Source organism: Heloderma suspectum, chromosome 4 (genome assembly GCF_057233095.1).
Source record: "Heloderma suspectum isolate Gila_16-S chromosome 4, 16-S_ref, whole genome shotgun sequence".
In the NCBI taxonomy this organism is placed as follows: domain Eukaryota; kingdom Metazoa; phylum Chordata; class Lepidosauria; order Squamata; family Helodermatidae; genus Heloderma; species Heloderma suspectum.
This window is the reverse complement of record NC_139461.1, coordinates 65,013,674-65,037,759: the sequence shown is the minus strand read 5'-3', so window position 1 is coordinate 65,037,759 and position 24,086 is coordinate 65,013,674. Positions and strand designations below refer to the sequence as shown.

At 44.1% G+C, this 24,086-nt stretch overlaps 1 protein-coding gene across 1 annotated transcript in view; it reads right to left on the bottom strand.

Annotated features, from left to right (window-relative positions):
* Positions 1 to 271: 271 nt before the first annotated feature.
* The window catches only part of LOC146346938 (epidermal retinol dehydrogenase 2-like), a 50,156-nt gene continuing 26,341 nt past the window's right edge, over positions 272 to 24,086 (bottom strand). Inside the window, exons 4-7 of the mRNA XM_084849485.1 lie at positions 21,316 to 21,415; positions 12,424 to 12,568; positions 4,766 to 4,891; positions 272 to 1,653 (exon numbers count right to left, since the gene is read on the bottom strand). Of these exons, the coding sequence (XP_084705611.1) occupies positions 1,512 to 1,653; positions 4,766 to 4,891; positions 12,424 to 12,568; positions 21,316 to 21,415 (513 nt within the window). The 3' untranslated portion in view covers positions 272 to 1,511. The remainder of the gene's footprint in view (positions 1,654 to 4,765; positions 4,892 to 12,423; positions 12,569 to 21,315; positions 21,416 to 24,086) is intronic.

The following is a 24,086-nucleotide window of genomic DNA, read 5'->3' as shown; positions in this document are numbered from 1 at the left end:
TGGTGAGCAACCTTGGCTTCAAGGGAACAAACTTGTTCCCTGAGAGCCAGGAGCAAATTATGCCAAGCACATACCCATGACTTCTGTCCAGCAGACAGTCATACATGTGTGCAATACACTGGATAGCCCCCATACCCCTACTGGCTTTGTACCATCAAAAGGTAGGCTCAAGATCAGATTCTTGCTTTGCCATGAAATGCATTAGGTGGCTTTGATCAATTATAACTTACAGGGTGTCTTTGAGGGCAAAAAGAAGCACACATACATACTAAAATTAGAGATGGGCAAACTGCCAAGCTTGATTTCATTCCACTTCCCATTTTTCCACTGCTACATGTGTTCCATCTCGTTTCTCCACTGGATTTACATTTTTTAAAGTCTGTATGAAAATGCATATGTATTTCGTACACAGTTCTAGCAAATGTATGCGTTTGTGTGTGCACTTTTTCAGATGTACACACTTTTTGTAAGTGAATTTTTTCCACTGAAAAGCATTTTTCTGCACATAAATATACGCATTTTGCACTGGATCCAAGTCTTCCCACATACCAGTGGGACGCACTGCTCATGCAACAAGGAGATAGAGGTTCTAAAATCAACCCCAAATAAGCAGAAACATGTTTACGGTACAGGGTAGGTTAGTGAAGTAAGCAGAAGGAAGCTCTGCAAACCTGAACCAATCCAGAAACAAGTGTTCCTGCTTTTTTCCGGCATTTATTGCGGGATTGCTAGTTCCCTAATGGATGGGTCCCACTTGTGCAACAGATCAAGTGGGAGTGCAGCAGCAGTAATGGATACTGCCCTTTCTGCGCTATTTGAAATACATGCATTTTGTGCACACTTTGTCAAATGTACACTTCTTTTTTAATGAGAATTGTATCAAAGTTTGGAAAAACAAGGATTTTGATATCTAACTGCATTGCGATTTGTGTTCAGGTTTGGGAAATACAAATTTGTTAAGTTTGCACTGAAATGAAAACTGAATACATTTCTCACCCATCCCTAACTGTAACCTTCCTTAGGCCCTTGGGACAGAGGAGAATAAAAGAAAACAGGAGAGACATTTATCTATTAAATATGTTATTAATTAGTTACTGCTTTTTCCACTTCACTTTCACCAATATTACGAATTTTAGCAACATATAAATAATCTCTCAGGTGTCTTTAATTCCTGATATCATACGTGTTAAGAAAAGCATAACTTCTTTACTGTCACTATTTAGTTTGTTTATAAAAGAAAAAAAAGCTGTACAAACCTGAATGCAATGAAATGGCATTGATTTCCAAGAATTAAGTGATTTTATTGAAATAAAACTCTTGATAAGCTATATAAGGGACTTTCCATCAATGCTAAAAATAGTTGTAATTTTTACACCCATAAATGTAATTTGGTTCTAAAGTAGATTTTACTTCTTACTAATGATCCATCCCAGTGTTTAGGCATAAACATTCAGAATTCTAAGACTTCGTCATTAAGAGAGTTCCATACATCTTGCTTTTCAGTACAGAAGTCAGTCAAGGGAACTTGGAGTTTTTGTTGCTGGTTTCTGATATTTGTCTTTAATCGTCTTTGTCCGACCGCTGAACTTATCCATCATATTGAGAACCCCCATATAGTTTTCAAGAAGAAGACACACTTTTACAGACACAATGCTAGGAAGAGGGAAAAAAGAACACAAATCACCAAATGTTAAACTTCAAGAAAAACTCTCCCTGCTTTATTCCCATAATTTAATTTATTATCCCACCTTTCCTCTAAAAATGTAGAGCTCAAGATGGCTAAACATTAATTCATAAAATAAATTTAAAAGAATACAGTACAATAATAGGAAAATTAAACAGGACAGCCTGGCAGACAATTAAAATCACAGTCCCAGATAATCTATACAGGCCAATAAGAAGTCCACCTAAACAAAACAGTCTTAACCAGATGACAGAAAATGAAAAGTAATGGGTCCAGATAAACCTCCTGTGGAAGAGAGATCCACAAGTCAGGTGTATACACAGAAAATGCTCTCTTATACATCTCAACCAATCTTTGATCAGCTGGTGTTGTGAGACAGAGATATGCCTCTCCATTAGGTTTTAGGATGACCATGGTTAGTGCAAAAGCAATTGATAAAGGTTGCCGCAGTTAGTGCGAATGGGAGCAAAAAGGGGGGTGGCTTATAGATTTCTGTGAAAAAGACTTACTGGAGATTGGGGCGAGTGTGGATTCTAAGCAGGGCCCCCACCCCCAAGGGTCAGGGTAATACTTAAAACCCTGGGGATCACTTTGCAAAGGGGGCAATTGTAACCCCTTTCCCCCCTTTTAAGTGTTAAAGGCTGTCAAATGAGCCTGTGTACAGTCTCGTCCTGTCAGTTACCTTGTATGTTTGACAACTGAAACATACAAGGCAGCAGACAAGGCAAGCCTATATATTTTTGACAGCCGGAATTGCGCAACTCCAACCAAAAATAAAATAAAATAATGACGACATTTGCACACATTCCTGGGGCAGAAAAAAAACTCAGCTCCATTTATGCAAATGTCAGGCCCAATTTTTTTTTTTTTTAGGGGTTGGCAAATGACTGACAGCCCTTCCAAAGTGCCGCTTGGGCATCAATGGAGGGGCCGTCACTGCAGCATGGGCAAGATCACTTGGGAAGAGTGGCAGGTGTTTCTGCCCCTCTTGCCAAATGGGTCACTCACCGATATCTGCAATCAATGGCTTGGCAGTGCTGGGTTTGGATGACATGCCAACCCATCGTGGGTTCAACAACTCCTACAACAAGCCAAGGGTTGTCAGGGTGGCTTGTTGGTGACAGAAAAGAGGAACAGGTTCTCAGGATGCAAAAATAATTGTCTGGAACAAACCATGATGGGTTGTTGTGTTGTTTGAACCTAGACTACTTCCCGCAGAGTGACTTGTTTGTGGGCAACAAGCCACCCTAAAAAGCAGGGGGAGGTGAGGATCCAGTGTAGGTCACAACGAAGCAAAACATGTTCTCAGGATGCAAAAATAATTAACAGGAAGCTTGACATGTTTTGGTCTATCCCTTGTTTTGAGGTCTTCTCAGTTACCAGTAGATTGATACAGGAGACAGTCTTTTTGCTGTGAGAGACTGCAGACATCTTTCTCTACCCCCTGAAGAAGGCCTTAAAACAAGGGACAGGCCAAAACACATCAAGCTTCCTGTTAATTATTTTTGCATCCTGAGAACATGTTTTGCTTCGTTGTGACCTACACTGGATCCTCACCTCCCCCTGCTTTTTAGGGTGGCTTGTTGCCCACAAACAAGTCACTCTGCGGGAAGTAGTCTAGGTTCAAACAACACAACAACCCATCATGGTTTGTTCCAGACAACAACCCATGGTGGGTTGTTGTGTTGTGCAAACCCAGTCAGTATGTTCACGATCCAGAGAATCTCCTCTTGAGTCTTCAGCTGCAAGAATGGCATTCTGCCAAGTCAGACTATTAGTCTATTGAGCCTGTTCTCCCCTTCTAAATCACTTCTAAATCACTTCACCCACCACAGCTGCTGCTACGACAGAAAAAGATACCTGTACCTATTATTTCTCCACTCCAGGGACAGACAGCATGTGGAGAGTAAATTAGCAGCCCTTCTCCACTCTGCCCAAGCAAACTAGTGCCCCCCTGAACAGCAGCATTTCAGTAAAAGGAAATGCTGAGAGAGCCAATCATGGCTGTCACATATATCTTGGTCCTTAGTTGCTCCTCCTGCCTTTTCTGGGCCTGTGGACAGAGCAATGTTAGATGGCTTGTCACAGTGAGGGCAAAATGCAATGGGATGGTTATGCCCCACTGATTTCATACCATCCCGATTCCCTTCTGCAAGTGGTGGGTCCTGCCAATTCTGTCACACAAGACCCACTGCTTACGCAAGGGAGATTTAGTGCTTTAGGGGGCAACAGTAGCACTCTTTCTGCAAGGAGGGAGGTTGGCGGAGCATCCTTATGCGAGTTCCGCTTACCAACCTCCTTCCAGAAACGAGCATTTTAGCTCATTTCAGGTTGTCCCAGAAATGCGGAATTGCAGTTGTGAAATTGGTGGTAGCCACTTTTGCAATGGAATTAGCAGGGCATCATGGAATCGGCGGTGGTGTAAGAACCCCGTTGTATTCTGCCCAATGATTGGAAATGAACTGCCACCGCATACAACAGTAATAGATTAGTTTCCCTCTGTAATAAAAGCCTACATTTCCTTCAAATGTCTGCTGGTATGTTTAAAACTTGTTTGTTTTGTAGATAAGCTGTTGGTAAACCATTGAATGCTTTCACAAGTCACTTGGCAGCCCCAAGCAGCAACATAGCATGAACCAAGTAATGCATGCTACAATTCATTTCAATGTGGAACATAGGAAACTGCCTTATACTGAGTTAGACCACGGGTCCATCCAGCTCAGTATTGTCAACACTGACTGGCCGTGGCTCTCCAGGTTCTTAGGGGAAAGTTTTCCCCTACTGGAGGTGCTGGGGACTGAACCTCAGACCTTCTGCATGCAAAGTATGTGCCCTTCCACTGAGCTACAGAACTTCCCCTGCAAATGCCAATGTCATAGAAGATCATGGGTCTCCTCTCTGGATTGCATGCTGCTTGACTAGTGACACTAAAATACTGCTTGAGTTTCTTTTGTCTTCAGGGAGGCGTTCTTCATCTGTTAGCTCCAAAATCTTACAATATTAAGTGCCTTCACTGGCTGTCAGGCTTCAGGGGAAGAGAGAATGTGAAATGGATGTAAAAGGAAATAATTTTATTCTTACCTTTTTAGTGTGTGAATGAAGTATATACTTCGTGGCATGTAGATATATGTATCATTCTTCAGAACACCAGACACAATTCTTTCAGCCACATATTCTGACTCTAGAATGGGCAGTAAAACTGGCCACCTGATAAGAAATATTAAAGAAGAGTACTTTGAATGGCCAGGCCTTCCCTGCTGATAGCACTAGTGTGAAGTAAGTAATTTTCTAAATCTGTTTATTGTAAACAGTCCATGGCCAGATTGTAAAAGCAAGGCATACAAGATATACACACAAAAACATATAGAGAAACAACGAAGAAAAGTGCTGAGCAAACCAAAAACAAGTTAACTGAGCTTTCAACTTAACTGCAACAGAAAAAATCTTAGCAACTTTTCCAGTAACTACAGGAATGGTGTCAGCTAAAACATAAAACATACATAAAACAGATGATCTCTGCCAGGAGCCTTAGATAATAAAGGCATAGTCCATTCTTTCCTATTATCCTGATAGGAATTACTGTATAATAAAACATGCATTACAGTCCCTAAATCCCCTGAACCACAGGGATAACAAGGTTGCAGTGAAGAATCCTCCTGAATCTCCTCTCTAGCATGGCAGATGGTAAAGCATTAATACGGACCAGTGTGGGTGGGTGAGCTGGGTGGAGTCAACCTGACTCATCTCTGCCCTCCTGGGAACTCACTGCAGCACCAACATAGGTTGGAGGCCGAGGGGGGGGGGAGTTGCCGTGGTTCACAGAACTTCCATCTCTATCACCAGGAGACCACTCCACCTTGTAGTGGGCCTTGGGGGCTGCACCTGGTGTTGGGCCACAGAGACAGATTGGGGATGCTGCTGGTGTGCTGCCCACCCTGCTGCCCAGCATCCTCCCTGAGCTGGCGGAGGCAGTCACAAGTGTGGTGTTGGAGGAACCCAGGACGGTGGTTCTGGGTGACTTCAACTTCCATGCTGAGGCTGTCTCCGGAATTCCAGCTCAGGACTTCATGGTCTCCATGACAACCACGAGGCTATCTCAGTATGTCATCAGCCCAACACATGAAGCAGGGCATACCCTTGATTTGGTTTTTGCTCCAACTTGTGAGATGGGTAGTCTGAAGATTGGGGGGGCTCTAGGTAACCCCATTGTCATGGTCAGACCATTTCCTGGTGAGATTTGAACATACGGCATTACTCTCCTCCCGCAGGGGTGGGGGACCTATTTGGATGGTCCGCCCCAGGAGACTGATGGAATCCAATGGATTTCTGAATGCTCTTCGGGATTTTCCAGTGGAGAGAGCTGGTGATCCAGCTGAGGCCCTAGCCTCGCTGTGGAACAGTGAGATGCGGAGGGCCATCGACTTGATTGCACCTGAGTGCCCTCTCCGGCACTGTGGAGCCCGTTCTGCTCCCTGGTATACTGGGGAGCTACAGTCAATGAAACGGGCTGGATGTCGGCTACAGCACAAATGGCGCAAGACTTGAAGTGAAGAAGACTAAGCATGCTTTAGAGTGCATAATCATGCCTACTGTGTGGCAGTGTGGGCAGCAAAGAAGGTTTATTTTGCTGCCTCCATTGCGTCCTCAAGTAGCCATCCAGGGGAGCTCTTCCAGGTGGTCCAGTGGTTGTTAACATCTTCCCCAGTAAATGGGGCCCTGGCCCCATCAAGGACCCGCTGTGACCTTTTTGCATCGCACTTTGAGGACAAAATCGCTTGTCTCCGCAGCGACCTTGATGCTATTGTTAGTGCAGTACAAGTCGAGGTGTCTGATGCCACCATCTGACCGATTCTGTGGGATCAGTTCCAGTTGTTATGGCCTGATGATGTAGACAAGATGCTTGCAATGATGCAACCATGTGCCTTCTTGATCCCTGTCCCTCCTGGCTAATAAAAGCTAGCTGAGGGTGTATGACTGGGTGAGTCCAGAGAGTGATAAATGCTTCCCTACGGGAAGGGAAGGTCCCTACTGTCCTTAAGGAGGCAGTAGTGCAGCCACTCCTGAAGAAGCCCACTCTGCACCCAATGGTATTAGACAGCTACTACCCAGTCGCAAAAAAACCCTTTTTAGGGAAGGTAGTTGAGAGGGTTGTGGCGGACCAACTGCAGGCACTCTTGGAGGATAATAATTAACTAGACCCATTTCAATCTGGGTTTCATCCTGGTTACAGGACTGAATCAGCCTTGGTCACCCTGATGGATGACCTTTTATTGAGAGAGGGACAGGGGGAGTGCAATCCTGTTAATTCTGCTTGATCTCTCATCGGCTGTTGATACCATCAACCATGGTATCCTCCTGGATCGACTCCATGGGATGAGTATCAGAGGCACTGTGTTACAGTGGTTCTGGTCCTACCTACAGGGCTGATTTCAGAGAGTAACATTGGGTGACTATTCCTCGGCCCATTGGCAATTGAGCTATGGGGTACCGCAGGGCACCATCTTGTCCCCAATGTTGTTTAACATCTATATGAAGCCACTGGGAGCAGTCATTAGGGGATCTGGAGCTAAATGCCATCAGTATGCTGATGACATGCAGCTCTATCTCCCTATGAAATCTGAAACAGGAGAGGCTGTGCAAGTCCTGATTCAGTGCCTAGACTCAGTAATGGGCTGGATGAGGGCCAATAAACTGAAGCTGAATCCTGGCAAGACGGAAGCCCTGTGGGTGAGTGGTTCCCAGGTCTGGGAGATAGGCTCATTGCCTGTTCTGGATGGGGTTGAACTCCCTCTGAAAGACCTCTGAAGTCTGGGGGTACTCCTACATCCATCATTGTCGCTGGAGGCCCAGATGGTTGCGGTGGCTCAGAGTGCCTTTTACCAGCTTTGGCTGGTTCTCCAGCTACGGCCTCTCCTGGACAGGGGTGGCTTGACCACAGTGGTACAGGCATTAGTAACCTCAAGACTGGATTACTGCAATGCACTGTATGTGGGGCTGCCCTTAAGGCTGGTCCGCTAGTGCAGAATTCAGCAGTTCGGCTGTTGTCGGGAGCTGCCCCTTCTCAGTGTGTAACTCCTCTGCTGAAGGAACTGCACTGGCTGCCTGTTCACTACCAGGCCAGGTTTAAGGTATTGGCACTAGTGTACAAAGCCCTAAACAACTTGGGACCACAATACCTGAGAGCGCCTCCCTCCTTACCAACCTGCCCGATCCCTGAGGTCATCAGAGGAAATGTTCCTGGATTCCACCAGGAAAAGAGCCTTCAGTGTGGTGGCCCCCTTCCTGTGGAATTCCCTGTCTTTAGAGGTCAGGCAGGCACCAACATTGTGTTCCTTTCAGCGCCTCCTGAACACGTTGTTATTTCAAGAGGCCTTCCTTTCATGACCAGCCGTAGTTTGTTAAATACCGCTTTGTTGGGGTTTGTATTTTTAAATTTTTTTAAAAAAGTCTTTTAACGTGTTGTTTTATTCTTTTACCATGTTGTTCACTGCTCTGAAATCTTTTGATGTGGAGTGGTATATAAATATTGTAAATAAATAAATAATAAATGCAACCTGAGGCTTATAAACATAAACAGTTTTGAGTTAATTAGCCCCTTTCTTCCCAACTGGGAACTGAATGCCAAAAGAAGAAGAACATTTGCCTTCCAAGGATATCAAATTTTGCCATTCATTATTATACAGTCCTAAAAAAAAAAACACCCCTTCTTTTGCCTTTTCCTTGCCCAAAGGAATACATTCAGATGGAGAAATGCCCATTTCCATTATTTTACAGATAATGTACAGCATTAAACCAACTATTGTTATAAGAGTTTCGTCAGATCATAGAACAGTAGCAAGAGTCCTGTTGGTCAAAACAAAATTTAATCAATCTAGAGTAGATGCCCAAGCTATACAAGTTATGGAGTTTAATTCAGTTTCCAAGCAAAACACTGCATTTGCTACACACCTAGTGACCCCAAGAGTTGTTCTGAGGAAAAGTGACAAATCTTTCTACCTCATTATTTATGCCCTGTATCCAAATGGCTACCCTATATAAAAGCTGGGTTATAATCTTAGCATGAAGTACCTGTAAAGTCATATTTATTAATCAGCCACCCTTTGAAAAACAGAATCTTTGGAGAGCTTCTAGGCTATTATACACCAACAACAGTGCAGAAAGCCTCTGAAGGCTCCATTTTAAAGTATGACGAAAACAAATACCAAGATACTTATAATAATATAGTTGTTCAATTGAATTTTCCATTGAGAGCCCAGCTATATAATTTTCTAAGTTTTGAAAAGACTAAGATCTCCGTTTTGCTATAATTTATAACTAAATAATTAATGTCACAAAAAATGGGCAAAGGCCTTCAATGAAGGATATAGTCCCAGCCTTGATTGTGACAATAAGACAGAGGCTGTGTTTCGATGTGGGGGTGAATGAAGCCATACTAGCTTTTTCCCCCACCCATGCTGTGCGTGCGACCACCATTCGCATAATTACCCGCAATGCAGTGTGGGTTGCAATGTTGTCTGAACCCACGCGCTGTGCATCGGGGGTGATTTCTTATAAATGCCACAACCCATACTACAGCCATGGGTTGTGGCATGGGTAAGAAGCCACACCCACCGTGCCGGGTTTAAGCAACATGGCAACCTGCACCGCACGCACGGGAGCAGGGGATAAGCCACAATGGCTTCTTTTGCCCCGTGATCGTCTGAACCCGGTCAGAGTCATCAGCATACAGCAACAATGGTAACTGAGTGGCAGCTAGTTTGGGGGCATGAGAATCAATTGAATTTAATAAATTCAATTCAGGAATAGATTAAATAAAGTGGGTGCTAATATACAGCCTTGTCTTACACCTCAAGTAGAGAAGATAGCCTTAGCTAATATCACCATTTTGGCCACATCTAACTTGCAGAGTTGTTGCTGGATGTAATTATTTAATTAGCAAAATAGCCTCTTATCAACTGAAGAATTTTTTAAACTTCTGCCAGATGCATCAAGCAAGCTCCTGGGTAATTACTGCCAGTGTCTGTAGACTGTCTGAAAAAAGCAGAATCAAAATCTGTTAACTCTCCCTGATGCCAGTGATTTGAAGCTACCAATGTGGAATCATTGGTACCATATCCTGCATTTAAATCTCCCATTAACAAACAAGAGGCTGAAGTATAGATAATTCTCATGTTGCGTATATGCTGCTTTAAATTATCCCAAGCTGTTGTAATTTCATTGATATGACTTAAAGGGGGGACATAAATATTAATAAAAATTCAATTTCCCTAAATTTAATCAATAATGTCATTGCATATGGATTTAGGTCAGGAAGTCTAATAACATCTGCATCCAACGGTGCAGTGGTTTTAGATATTTACTGCTTATTATAGCATCATTCCCAATGTATGCTTTAACAACTGAATAATCCTACTGACAATCTCTTCAAAATGAAATCATGTCTTCTCTGCTTTACAGAAAATCACATTATGAACATTCTGGTGGTGGAACTATTCATGATTTTGAGAGAGAATATGATGTATCATCTGCAAATGATGGATAAACTCAGGCATAATATTTCAGACATTTGATAATGGCATAGGTTGGCCAGGTTACCTGAAGGATCATCTCCTTCCATATATACTTGCCTGGACCCTAAGATCATCTTCGGAGGACCTTCTCTGGGTGCCCCCACCAAATGAGGTAAGGCGGGTGGCTACTAAGGAGAGGGCCTTTGTAGTGATGGCATCCCAGCTGTGAAATTCCCTCTATGGAGAGGGTCGCCTGGTGCCTACATTGTGGTCTTTTAGGTGACCATAATTCTGCAGTGAATCAGAAGATTGTAGAGAAGAATATCAGGCCATCCACCCTGAAGCTGAACTGAAAGTAGGTCATGCATCAAGACAACGATCCTAAACATACAAGCAGATCAACAAAAGAATGACTGTGGAAGAGGAAATTCCATGTTTTAGAATGGCCTAGTCAAATACCAGAACTAAACCACATCGAAATGTTGTAGCAGGACCTGAAGCAAGCCATCAAATGTCATGAAGCTGAAGCAGTTCTGTAAGGAAGAATGGGCTAAAATTCCTCAAAACCGATGTGAGAGACTGACCAACACTTACAGGTAACGTTTACTTGAAGTCATTGCTGTTCAAGGGGGTGCCACCACGTACTGAATCTAAAGGTTCACATACTTTTCCACACATGGATTTTGAAGGGTGAATCAGTGGTGGATAAATACATAATGAAAAAGCATTACATCTGTATGTCATTTGTTTAATCAAGTTATCTATTGTTCTTTATCTAGGATTATGGGGTTAGATTAAGACCTAATAACATTTTAGGCTGGAAATATATGATGATCCTAAGGGATGCTCAAACTTTATCTTGCCACTGTAAGTGTGTGTGTGTGTGTGTGTGTGTGTGTGTGAGATATTTGCTATCTTCCAGTAAAGAGGGTTGTATTTTTGTTAGAACATCAACAATTTCACATTTACAATGAATGTCATCCAGACCCTCCAATTTGTTAATTTTTAAATGGTCAATTAGCTCAAGAACTTCATCTAGTCACCTCCATTTGACTCGGTTCTTCAGATCCCCTAAAGTGTTTCAAGCATAGGTCTAACATGCAGTGAAGATTGATGCAAATAATATAGCTTTTTTGTAATTTCCCCAGCCTCCTTCAGCAATACTTTCATGCCTTTGTGTGAAATATTTTCACAGCAATACTTTGTCTTAACAGTCTAATTACTTAACTGGGCAGCTATTTGCTTCCGATATATCTAAAGAAATGCTATTAAGGGAGCAATCCTATGTCTCCTAGACAGCATCTGGGGGACATAGGATGATTTGGATTCCTGGATCCAAGGCTGGAGCCAGCACTCCAACCTTGGAGCCAGGAAACCAAGCTCCCCTCCCTCTTCCCTTGGAGAGAACTGCACTGGCTGCTTCTACAAGCTTGCAAATGTGAGCTCGTAGAGGGGTCAAAGGGAGTGTGTCAGTGGGCAGGGAGGGGACTGGGGACATGGGGATGTGAGCTATCTCCAGCAGTCCCTAGCCTCCTTCTCTCTCCCTCTTCGAAGCTTCTGCTAGAGAGGCAAAAATGTCCACCTAGCTAAAATGGAGAGTGGGAGGCTCAATACACCTCCCACTCTGCACTGGATACACATAGGCCTCCAATTTCAGAGGCATACAAGTACCCAGGGCAGATCTGATAGGATTGCACCCTAAGTTATCTTTCACTTGCCTTGTTGTCAGCCTGTTTTACCACTTGGTGCTCCTTTTTAATTTCCTAATTTGAGTAACATTTCCACTTTTTGTAGAATCTTTCCTGACTCTTTCATTAATTTGTGTCTCATTAAACCACCCAGAGAGCTTTGGCTACTGGGTGGTATAAAAATGTAATAAATAAGTAAATAAATAAATTTAATAAGCTTTCACAACAGCAAACAAGGAAGGGTAATTGTGGCATTTCTTTTGTATGTGCTATTGGTCTGATTAGTCATGTTCTGATGGAAAAGGAAAGCATTTATTCTGAATAGCTGTCACCTCCCCAAACATGAGTGTACACCAACCCATCATACACACATTCCTTATATAGAATAAACCTCCAGTAGAACCTGCTTCCTTATACATATGCTTAAGGAACTGGGTACAAGAGCAACTCCTTTTATGTTTTAATCTATCTTCATTAATTATCTTATACAGATAATAATTTTAAGGCCATACGCACATAAATATATAAACAGTTAACTCACTGTGTTTGACAGCCATCAAACATTCCTGTGTTGATGAAAAATGGGCAGGCAATTGTGGACTTAACACCAGTCTTTCCCAGTGCCACCATCTCTAAGATTAGAGACTCAGCGAAGCCAACAGCGGCAAACTTACTTGCACAGTAATCTGTAAAGTGAGAAAGAAGATGTAGAAACATCGTAGCAGTATAACATTGGTATAAAGGAGAATATTTGTTCTAGGCATGATCCTTTTTGCACATCACACCGGGGACATTTTGAGTTTGTAACAGCCAAAGCCATTCTTATATTTCTTCACAATTTTGTTTAAAAATGATTAACTCTGAATTCTTGCCAGAGGAACATATCTCAACTTAATACAAGCACAAGTGACACTGCTTCTAAAGAATCAGAGCCAAAACAGACATGACCGTAAATCTACATCTAGCACCTACATCTTTTAATTTTTTTACTCTAGAGTAGGCACAGGGCTTCCAATCTGGATTGGACTCTAGCATGGGGCGGGGCAGGGAAGGAGGCTTTTAAAATCCAGATCAGGCACCCTGTGCTTACTTTACAGTAAAGATAAAAGAAACAAAGCTGCTAATACAGATTTAAAGTATGTCTGTTTTGGCCCTTATTGTTTAGAGGCCTGTATGTCCCTAACTAACTCATTGCCTTCAGTTCCACTTTGCTAGGACAGATACTGATGCTGAAGCTCAAATATTTTGGCCACCTAATGCGAAGAGAAAACTCTCTGGAAAAGACCCTGATGCTGGGAAAGATTGAAGGCAAAAGGAGAAGGGGACAGCAGAGGACGAGATGGCTAGATAGCATCACTGATGCAATGAATATGAACTTGAGCACACTACGGGAGAGAGCGGAGGACAGGAAGGCCTGGCGTGCTATGGTCCATGGGGTCACGAAGAGTCAGACATGACTTAACGACTGAACAACATGTACCTAACATGTAGCTAGTCTTACTAGCGATATTTAGTGAAGCTATATGCCAGGTCTGTTACCCAGAAAACATCCCTCATCTATGACATGATCCTGGATGAGGGTGCAGACCTGGCATGTATTACGGAGACCTGGCTGGCTGAGGCTGCTGCTCCAACTCTGGTGACCATGTGCCCAGCCGGGTTTTCGTATGCACAGAAGCCGAGGGCTAGGGATCAGGGAGGGGGGAGTGGCTGTTATCTACCAGGAGTCCTTGGTCTTCACCAGACCCCCTCTCTAGGAGACCAAAGTTGCTGAGTGCATGTACTGGAGGTTGGGCCTGAAGGGCAGTCTGGGGATTCTGCTCGTGTACCATCCACCTCGCTGCACGACTGACTCCCTGGCCGAGGTGCTTGAAGTGGTCTCTGATGTGCGTGTACAGTCCCCTAACTTATTGGTGTTGGGAGACTTCAATGTACATTCAGAGGCCGTCCTCATGGGGGCACCTCAGGACTTCATGGAGACCATGGCTTCCTGGGAGCTGCACCCGATTCCAGCTGGGCCCACCCATGTAGCTAGACCTTGCGCTAGGTCATGCGCTAGACCTTGTGTTTGTTTCTGGAGAAGCGGGGAGTGATCTGGAAGTTGGGGGTATATCCACCACTCCCTTGTCATGGTCAGATCACTATCTGGTGACATTGGACTTCTGGGTTCCACAACCCCTCCGCAGGGGTGGAGGACCCATTAAAATGGTCCGCCTCAGGAGTCTTATGGATCTGAATGGATTCCTGAATGTGCTTGGGGATTCTCTGAAGCACGCCAATGGCCCCTCAGTCGAGACCCTGGTGGGTGGGTGGAATGCCGCAATCACTGGGGCATTAGATCAGGTGGCTCCGAAACGCCCTCTCCCCCTGAACAGGGCTCGAACTGCACCATGGTTCAATTTGCAGTTACGAAACAGGAGGTGAGATGGCTAGAGCGCTGGTGGCGGAAGTCTCACTCTGAAGACGATCAGACATGGGCTAGAGCTGTATCTTCAGCCTATCACGTGGCAGTAAAGACAGCAAAAAAGGAATATTATGCTGCCTCTATTGCATCTGCAGAGTGCTGTCCCAGGAGGCTGTTCCAAGTGGTCCAGAGCCTGGTCAGTCCAGTTGCTCCAGAACCGCTGGAGCATTCTAAGGCCTCCTGTGAGGCCTTGGTAAGGCACTTTGCAGATAAAATTGATCGGATTAGGAGTGTTATTCCGTGCGCTGTGGATACAGTTAGTGAGCAAGAGGCGGTCTGTGGCAAACCGGTTTTGTGGGACTGGTTCCAGCTTCTTCTTTCTGATGAAGTGGACAAAGTGCTTTCATCTGTAAGGCCAACCACCTGCTTACTTGATCCTTGCCCATCTTGGCTCATTATGAGTGGCAGAGAGAGGCTGGGTGAGGGGACCAGGGCGGTGTTGAACGCCTCCCTTGAGGAGGGAGTGATGCCATCAGCTCTCAAGGAGGCAGTGATAAGACCGCTTTTTTTAAAAAAAGCCCTCCTTGGATCCCCAAGTTCTGAACAACTTTCGCCCGGTCTCGAATCTGACATTTTTGGGCTAGGTGATTGACCGGGTGGTGGTGATGCAGTTGAAGGTACACTTGGAAGAAGCCGATTATCTAGATCCATTTCAGTCAGGCTTCAGGCCTGGGCATGGGATAGAAACGGCCTTGGTCGCCTTGGTGGATGATATGAGGAGGGCTCTGGATAGGGGTGAATGCTCCTTCCTTGTTCTCCTCGACCTCTCAGTGGCTTTTGATACCGTTGACCACGGTATCCTCCTGGACTGCCTGGAGGGGTTGGGCATTGGAGACATTGTATTATGGTGGTTCCGGTCCTTCCTCTCCGGCAGGCACCAGAGGGTAGCACTGGGAGAGGAGGTGTCAGACCCGTGACCGCTCATTTGTGGGGTGCCACAAGATTCCATCCTCTCCCTGATGCTATTTAACATCTATGTGAAGCCGCTGGGGGCTATCATCAGGAGGTTTGGGGTGCGGTAGGCGGATGACACACAGCTCTACCTCTCATTCAAATCTTCACCAAAGTTGGCTGTAGAATCCCTGTCCAATTGTCTGGAGACGGTGAGTGGCTGGATGGGGAGGAATAAGCTGAAGCTGAACCCTGACAAGACCGAGGTACTTTTGGTGGGAGAGAAGAGGAGGTTGGGGGATGATGACCTGGTGTTGAATGGGGTACGGCTACCCTTGAAAGACCAGGTCTGCAGCCTGGGGGTCATTTTAGACTCCCAGCTGTCCAAGGAGGCTCAGGTGTCAGCTGTGAGCCAGACAACGCTGTACCAACTCCAACTTATACAGCGGCTGCGCCCTTACCTTCCCGTCCATCTGCTCCCATCGGTAGTACATGCCCTGGTCTCCTCTCGGCTAGACTACTGTAATGTGCTCTACATGGCATTACCCTTGAAGACGGTTCGGAAGCTGCAGCTGGTACAGAACGTGGCAGCTCGCCTGATTAAAGGCAGCTGCCGGCGAGATCACATCACTCCAGTGCTGAAGGAGTTGCACTGGTTACCAGTCGTTTTCCGGGCCAAATTCAAGGTGTTGGTTTTGACCTTTAAAACCCTATATAGTTCCAGCCCAGCCTCTCTTAAGGAGCACGTCCAGCAGCACCAGACAGGCTGCTTAACAAGATCAGCCTTGGATGGCCTTCTCTCTGTCCCATCAGCCAGGAGAGCTAGACTGGTGAGGACGAGGGAGAGGGCCTTCTCTGTGGTGACCTCCACTCTGTGGAACTCCCTCCCTAGGGAACTCCACCATGCCCCCTCTTTAATGAGCTTCCGCCACATATTGTTCAGGCAGGCATTTGGGTTGATTGTGTGGATCACAACAAACTGTGGCTAATTCTTAAAGTGATGGGAGTACCAGACCACCTTACCTGTCTCCTGAGAAACCTGTACGAGGGTCAAGGAGCAACAGTAAGAACCAGACATGGAACAACCGAGTGGTTCAAAATTGGGAAAGGAGTACGACAAGGCTGCATATTGTCGCCCTGCTTATTTAACTTATATGCCGAAGACTTGATGCTTTCGAACTGTGGTGCTGGAGAAGACTGTTACGAGTCCGCTGGACTGCAAGGAGGTCAAATCAGTCCATCCTAAAGGAAATCAACCCTGAGTGCTCATTGGAAGGACAGATACTGAAGCTGAAGCTCAAATATTTTGGCCACCTAATGCGAAGAGAAAACTCTCTGGAAAAGACCCTGATGCTGGGAAAGATTGAAGGCAAAAGGAGAAGGGGACGGCAGAGGATGAGATGGCTAGATAGTATCACCAATGCAATGAATATGAACTTGAGCACACTCCGGGAGAGAACACAGGACAGGAAGGCCTGGCATGCTATGGTCTATGGGATCACGAAGAGTCGGACACGACTGAACGACTGAACAACAACAGGGGTATTTTTAGAAATATGATGTTTTTAATGTAGAATGTTATTGTTTTAATCTGTTTCTATTATTGTACATTGCCCAGAGTGGCTGGGTGACCAGCCAGATGGGTGATTAATAAATTTAACAAATTTTTAAAAATAAACTATTTGGGCCATTTTGTGCCTCTATTATACTCTAAAACCTGGTTACCAATGCTACATTCGAGAGAAGCCCTTTTTTAGCTCTCCCTTATTCCAAACACTTCCAAAACACTATAGGTGGCTTCACTTTCTTCTCTGGTATCTACCATGGTAGATGATTATTTGACAGATTGCTTTATTATTTCACCACAGAGAATTTCCCATGGCACATGACCCAGAAATTCTATAGTTATTGCAGTTGTTTATTTCCCAGTTTCCACACAGATCTGTTGATTGCAAGCATGACATACTGCTTCCCAATTTTGGTAGCCCCCAAAAGTGCAGCCAAGGAAAACCCTGGAATCAAAGTTATATTTTGTTTTCCTCTCAAACTGCGTGAGAGATATTTCTGTGGAAACCATAAAATAAACATTCATGAATGCAGAATTTAGAACCTGCCATGGAATTTGAACAGAAGATTTAGGGCACAATCCTATGCATGTTTAGACAGAAAAAAATCCTACAACTTCCAGTGTTCCCCAGCCAGCATAGGAGTTGTAGGACTTTTCTGGGCTAAGCATGCATAGGATTGCACCATTATTGGATTATGTGGGGATCTGAACTCCATCCAGAAGCTCTCAACATAGCTCCCAGCAGCACTAGTCCTGATCAGAGGCCTCTAGGCCAGAGATGCAGAATCAACCTCAGGCCCAGGGAAACCTGGCTGAGTTTCCCAGATGTCCATGCCCACTTCCCCTGCCCCCTCCCCAATCATTTGGTGGTTTCTGAGTGTTGGTGCAATTTTTCCCCATTCTAAAATGTTGAAGTGCCTCCCCTAAGGCTTCGTTACAGGCAGCAAGAGCTTTACGTTAAAATATGCTGGTATTTTGACCTTGCCCCTTATGCCTTTGGCTCTGCCCACTGCTGGAATACGGCCCCCCAAAAGCATCTCTGAAATGGAATTTGGCCCTTGAACTGAAAGAGGTTCTGCAGCCCTGCTCCAGTAACAGTGTACACCAATGACATCATTGGTTCACAATAAGATTTGTCTGCTGCAAACTACAATGCTTGGACTAAGTCTTCCCTATTGCTGCATTTGTAAGGCACTGGAAACAGGCCAAATCTGAGTGGTACAGATTTTAGCCAAAGTGAAGGCCTGAGTGCTCCTGTAGCATCATGAGAATGATAGTTCCAGTGCCTGCCTCAGGTACACTATGTATATAAAGGGAGAGCCAGAGCTTTAGCAAGAGCTACATCTTATGGCATCAGTCTGTAGGCCCTCCCTGGTGAACCACTAAAGAGGTTAGGAGAGTCCCATCCATGCTGCAGCCTTTGCAAAGGTCTGTGCATACAGGTGTGCATTAGTGATGTCACTGCCACACATTAACATTTATACAGCTACAACACTGATACGTACCAAATATTTTATTTTTCTTGAAATTTATCTATCTAAAATTATTTCTAGGCTGCCTTTAAGGGTGAAACCCTCTCGAGACAGCATACAAGATGAAACCCACATAAAGCGGATACAGTAACAAAAATCCATAAAAGCAGAGATTGCCAATTAAAATAAAGAAAAACTAAATTTAGCAATAAAAACCAGTGGCCCTGATTTAAGGGAAGGCCAGTGAAAGTAGATGGGTCTTCAGAACTTTTCTGAAGACCTACGAAGAAGGGGTCTGATGAACCCCTGATGGAAGTTGATTCCAGAGTTACGGGGCCACCACTGAGAATGCCCTCTCCCTTATACTCATCAGCGTAACCACCCTTGATAACCTAAGACTATGGGCAGACTGGTATGGGAGAAGGTGGTCCTTGAAGTAGCTTGGGTCCAAATCCTTTAAGGCTTTAAAGGGCAGAACTAGAGCTTTAAATTGGACTCGGAAATACACTGGCAACAGTGCAGCTGGTGCAGCACTGGTGTCACATGAGCTGACCACTCGGCCTTCACCTATATCCATGTGGCTGTATTCTGCACCAGCTGAAGCTTCTGAACTGTTTTCAAAGGCAAACCCACATATAGCACATTACAGTAGTCCAGCCTGGATGTCATCAGAGCATGAATAACTGAGACAAGGTTCTCTCTCTCCAGATAGGGTCACAATTGCCATACCAGCCTAAGCTGGTGAAAAGTACCCCTGGCCACGGTGTCCTCCACCTGAGCTTCCCCAGTTAAGGCTGAGTCCATGAGCACGCCCAAACTGTGCACTTGGTCCTACAGGGGGAGTGCAGATCTAATCCGCTATCTAGATTAGTTGGATTCCTTACCCACAGTTCTTTCATCTTTTCTGGATTAAGCCTCAGCTTGTTTGCCCTCATCCAGCACCAAAACCATCTCCAGACACTGGTTCAGTCTCCCTAGGATCATTAGATGGAAATGACAGGTAGAGCTGAGTGTTAGCTGCACATTGGCAACACTTCAGCCCAAACCTCCAAGTGACTTCTTGCAGCAGTTTCATGCAGATGCTGAAGAGCATAGGAGACAAGATGGAACCCTAGTACACATCATGGGCCAATGGCCATGGGTGGAGCAGAAGTCTCCAAGCAACACCTTCTGTGACCATTCATCCAGGAGGGGCTGGAACCACCATAACACCATGCCTTCTATGTCCAACCCACTGAGAGAACCAACAGGGACAACCAACAGGGACACACTCCCCCCATCCCTTCCCTGGCATATGTCATAAGGTGACCAAAGCTGTTTCTGTCCCAAAACTGAGCCTGAAGCCAGACTGGAATTGATCTAAATAGCCTACATCATCCAACATTGCCTGGAGTTGAGAAGCCACCAATGCTCAAGAATGGCAAGTTTGACACCCGGCAGAAATTATCAGAAACCAATATATCTTAGCAAGGTTTCTTCAACAGTGGTTTCACCACTGCTTCCAATAGCGGTTTCACCACTGCTAGCAGAGATCACCACTTCCCTCAAGGAGGCATTAATCACCTCTGAGGTCCAAGTACCCAGTTCAGCTCTGGCTGATTTCACAAGCCAGGGTGGGCAAGGTTCCACTAAGTAAGTGCTGGGCCTCAAGCTTCCAAGCAGTTCATCCATGTCCTTAGGCTGTACATGCTGGAAGATATCCATGATAATGTGAGTAGATGGCACTCCCATCACATCCTTCTCTAACTTTGTTAAAACACTGGTATCTAAATCAGCACAGATATAAGTGACTTTATCTGCAAAATGACCAACAATTTGATCACAGTGGGCTTTTGAGGGCTCAAGTTGTTGTTTTTCCAGGGCCAACTCTGAGAAGGCCCTTAACTATCTGAAAAAGCTCTGCTGGATGACATTTACCAGATGCAATGGTGGCAAAGAAGTACAATCTCTTCTCCGCCATCAACACAGAAAACGATTTAAGATGAATTCTTAATTGTGTTCAGCCTTTTGCCATTTGCACTCTAGTTGTCTGCCCCATTGCTTCACTGCCCTTAGCTCCCCAGAATACCAGGGTGCTGATGTGGCTTTATGACAGGGTTGGGGAAGTTTGGGAGCTATTATATTAAGAGCCTAGTTACTCTTGTCATTCCAGGCAGAAACTAGGGTCTTGGCAGGACCGCCAGGTTAAGTCTGCAGGAAAATTCCCATGAGACCTCAGAAAACCCTCTGGATTCATCAGCCTCCTGTGGGAAGACCCACATTCAGTTCACCACCCCTGTGGAGGTTACAAGCAGCTTGAGGGTCAAGACTGGCCAGTTAATGGTCTGTCCATGCCAACTGAGTTATTTCTCACTCCTCCACCCACAGATCACTATTCCTAGCCCAGTACAGAAAAACCAAATCTAAGGTATGTCCTGTTACATGTGTTGGGGCAGATATTACCTGAGATAGGCTCATGGTTGATATGAAGCCCACGAAATCCTGTGGCCTTGGTATGAATATTAAAGCCCCATTAAATTAAATTAAATATTTTTAAATTAAAATTTTCCATGAAACCTTTCAGCTGGCATCTCCAACCTGGTGCATACGGGTGCCAATGTGGCCACAGATACTTCTCTTGGTGCCTGCCAGGCTCCCTGATTTATTGTGTTGCTTAAGCTGTTTTTAATTACATTTAAGGCTGCTAGGGACTGCAGTAAAATTCTATTTCACAGTTGAGGTCTGCTACATAAATCCCTAGAGTTTATGTGAAAATCTACATGGGGGCATTATTCCATGAAGCTCTTCCCACCAAAGCTACATGTAGTTGCGCCCTCTTCCCCAGTCTGTGACTTTGAGGTTCTAAAAAGGGGACTTGATACTTCCATGCATGAGCCAGGAATTTGAGCACGAAGTCAAATTAAGCTGTTGGACTAAAAACTGAATTAGAATAGTTTCCATATACGCTTTTGTAAACCATGGATTGAAGAGCAATGCTAAAATAGCAGAAGGGCTATGCAGTTTGTACCTTTAGATTCCAAATCTCTGCTGTGTACCAACCTGCCAGTCCATTGACACCAATTAATCCAGCCACGCTTGCAACAGTCACCAGATGTCCATGATTAGAGGCTACCATGGCCGGAAGAAATGCTTTGACAGTCTACGAAGAAAACACAGGAAGGCAACCAATCATACTATAAGAGATGACCATATGAGTGTGTGTGCACACGCTACTGTAGTGGTCAAGACAATGGGCACAAGTGAAGAAGTACCCTTTTAAAGCTTCGATGACCAGCGATGACCTCATCATTTCCCAGCCTCTGCTGATACTACTTTACCATCATATAATGCTACCTCACAGGGTTATTATTTATGGAAATCATATTTTGAGAGGGAATGTGCTAAGTATTATATTAGAAGGAAAGGTGACCTACTGTCCCCCACCTTCTTGTATATTTTTATTAAAATAGTTCTCAAATGACATGACTTAATGACTGAACAACAACAATTATTAATAATATTTCATTTCTGCAGGAATACCATAGAAAATTAAAAAAAAGTTTTTTTCTCACGTACCATCATTTCTCTTTTCATAAGCAGTATGAGACTATCATGGATTTACAAACTTTTCCATCTTTTGTCTTCCTTACAATTAACCCAGTTTGAGTAGCGTGCCATACCTTCATAGTCCACTATTTAAATTGTGGGAATTTTACTCAGTTTGCATAAGTTTCTGGCAATGGTAATTTCTGCTCTTGTTAGAAGTTGGGAGATTAATAGCAGATGTTCAGTTTTTAGCTTTACTGGATACAACTATTAATACTATTGTTGGGTCCAAAAGTAAATATCAGTTTATTTTGCAATGTGCACTCTTAGAATCACCATCATTAGCAAAAATATGCTCTACTTTTAAGCAAATGTAATTCCTGTTTTTCCCTTATACAGTCAAAACTATTATAATCTAACTAGTTTAATAGTGCGAGTTTGTTGTGTCAAACTCAGAAAATTACGGTTATATCTCCACAATTTTTCCTAAATTAGCCACTAGGGGGCTCCATCAGGGAAACTGCGGGCATTAACGCTTTTCCTTTTCCAGTTCTACACTGCAGATTCTAAATCAATCATCCTTCATCTCTGAACATAACATTGCCAATAACAATTGTTGTCTTTATTAATGACCTATTCTTCAGAAGACTTTTCATCGCCCTTACAAATATTGTTTATCTATAGCTGCATTTGTACTATCTGGGAAATAGGAGTGATATAAATTTATCGGAACAAAAAGGCGGATTTTCTGCTTTTTCTTTTTGTGTGTGAATACAAATACTTTATTTGCAAATAAATTAGAAATACTTCACTCTCATGAAGTAGAGCAAGCCAAACAACATCACTCTGGGACATGAACCTGGCATCATTTTTCTATTGGAGACTAGCTCACTAATCCCACAGGATCATCCTCAGTGGCAGAAAACCTGTGGCCTCCCAGATTTTGTTGGTACTCCAACTCCCATCAGCTCCAACCAGCATGGCCAATGGCCATAGAAGGTGAGAGTTGTGATCCAGCAATATCCAGAGGGCCACATGTCCCCCACCTGTTTTAAGTATAAATACCCAACTGTCCCTTTGAAATCAGAGCTTCTCCAGGTTTCTATCATCCATCACACCCCCACAGCAATTCCCTCATTCTTAACTCGTTTTATGTTTGCACAGAAACTAAGAGTGAAGACAGCCATTCTAAATATAGTGTACATCAGCAGTAGGGAACCTCTGCCCATCCAGATACTTTGGATGACATAATCCCTTACCAGTGGCCCTGCTGGCTTGGGGCTTCTGGGAGTTGGAATCCTAAACATCTGAAGAGCCAAAGGTTCCCCACTTCTGGTGTACATGGTCTGAAAACTGTAAGTGTTCATAAAACGTCCGAGAAATATTTGTGTCTTTTTTTTTCTTTTTTGTAACTTACCTACACATCCGCTGCCCTAAAAACAAATGGCTCAGGATGCACAGAATGTATATACCACATTTTAGAATATATGCCTATCTTTAGCTGACTTTCAAAAGTCTTTCAGAATAAGTCTTTCTTATTCAGGATTCATTATGATAGGAGGGAAATTTGGGGGGCCAAAATCCTTCATTTAGGATTCTCAGAATGGACCATTAACCTTTATTTCCGGGCCCGATTCAAAGTGCTGGTATTAACATTTAAAGCCCTTAACGGCTTGGGGCCAGGTTATCTGAATGATCGCCTCCTCCCATATGTGCCTGCCCAGACCTTAAGATCATCCTCAGCAGCCCTTCTCTGTGAGCCCCTGCCAAAGGAAGTGAGGTGGGTGGCTACTAGGAGGAGAGCTTTTTCTGCTGTGGCACCCCAGCTGTGGACTGAGCTCCCTAGTGAAGTTCGCCTGGCACCTACACTGTATTCCTTTCGGTGTCAGGTGAAGACCTTTTTATTTTCCCAGGCATTTTAGCATTTTAGCTTTCTAGACTTTCAGCTTTGCTGTTTTAAATCTGTATTTTAAATTCCTGCACTGCTGCTAGGTTTTATTGTAGTTGTATTGTTATATTGTGGTTTTAATGTTCTATATATTTTAAATTGTTTTACTATGTGCCATTTGGTTTTAATTTTTGTGAACCGCTCAGAGAGCTTCGGCTATTGGGCAGTATAGAAATAAATAAATAAATAAATTTTAAAATACTGTGTAAAGGTCTCTGTTAAACAGAAAGGGGAGGATTGTGCTGTATTTCAATTATAACACTTCCTAAATTCCAACTATTCTACAAACTAAGACTTCTGTGCACATTTACATGGGGAAAAGTTCTATCAAACTCAG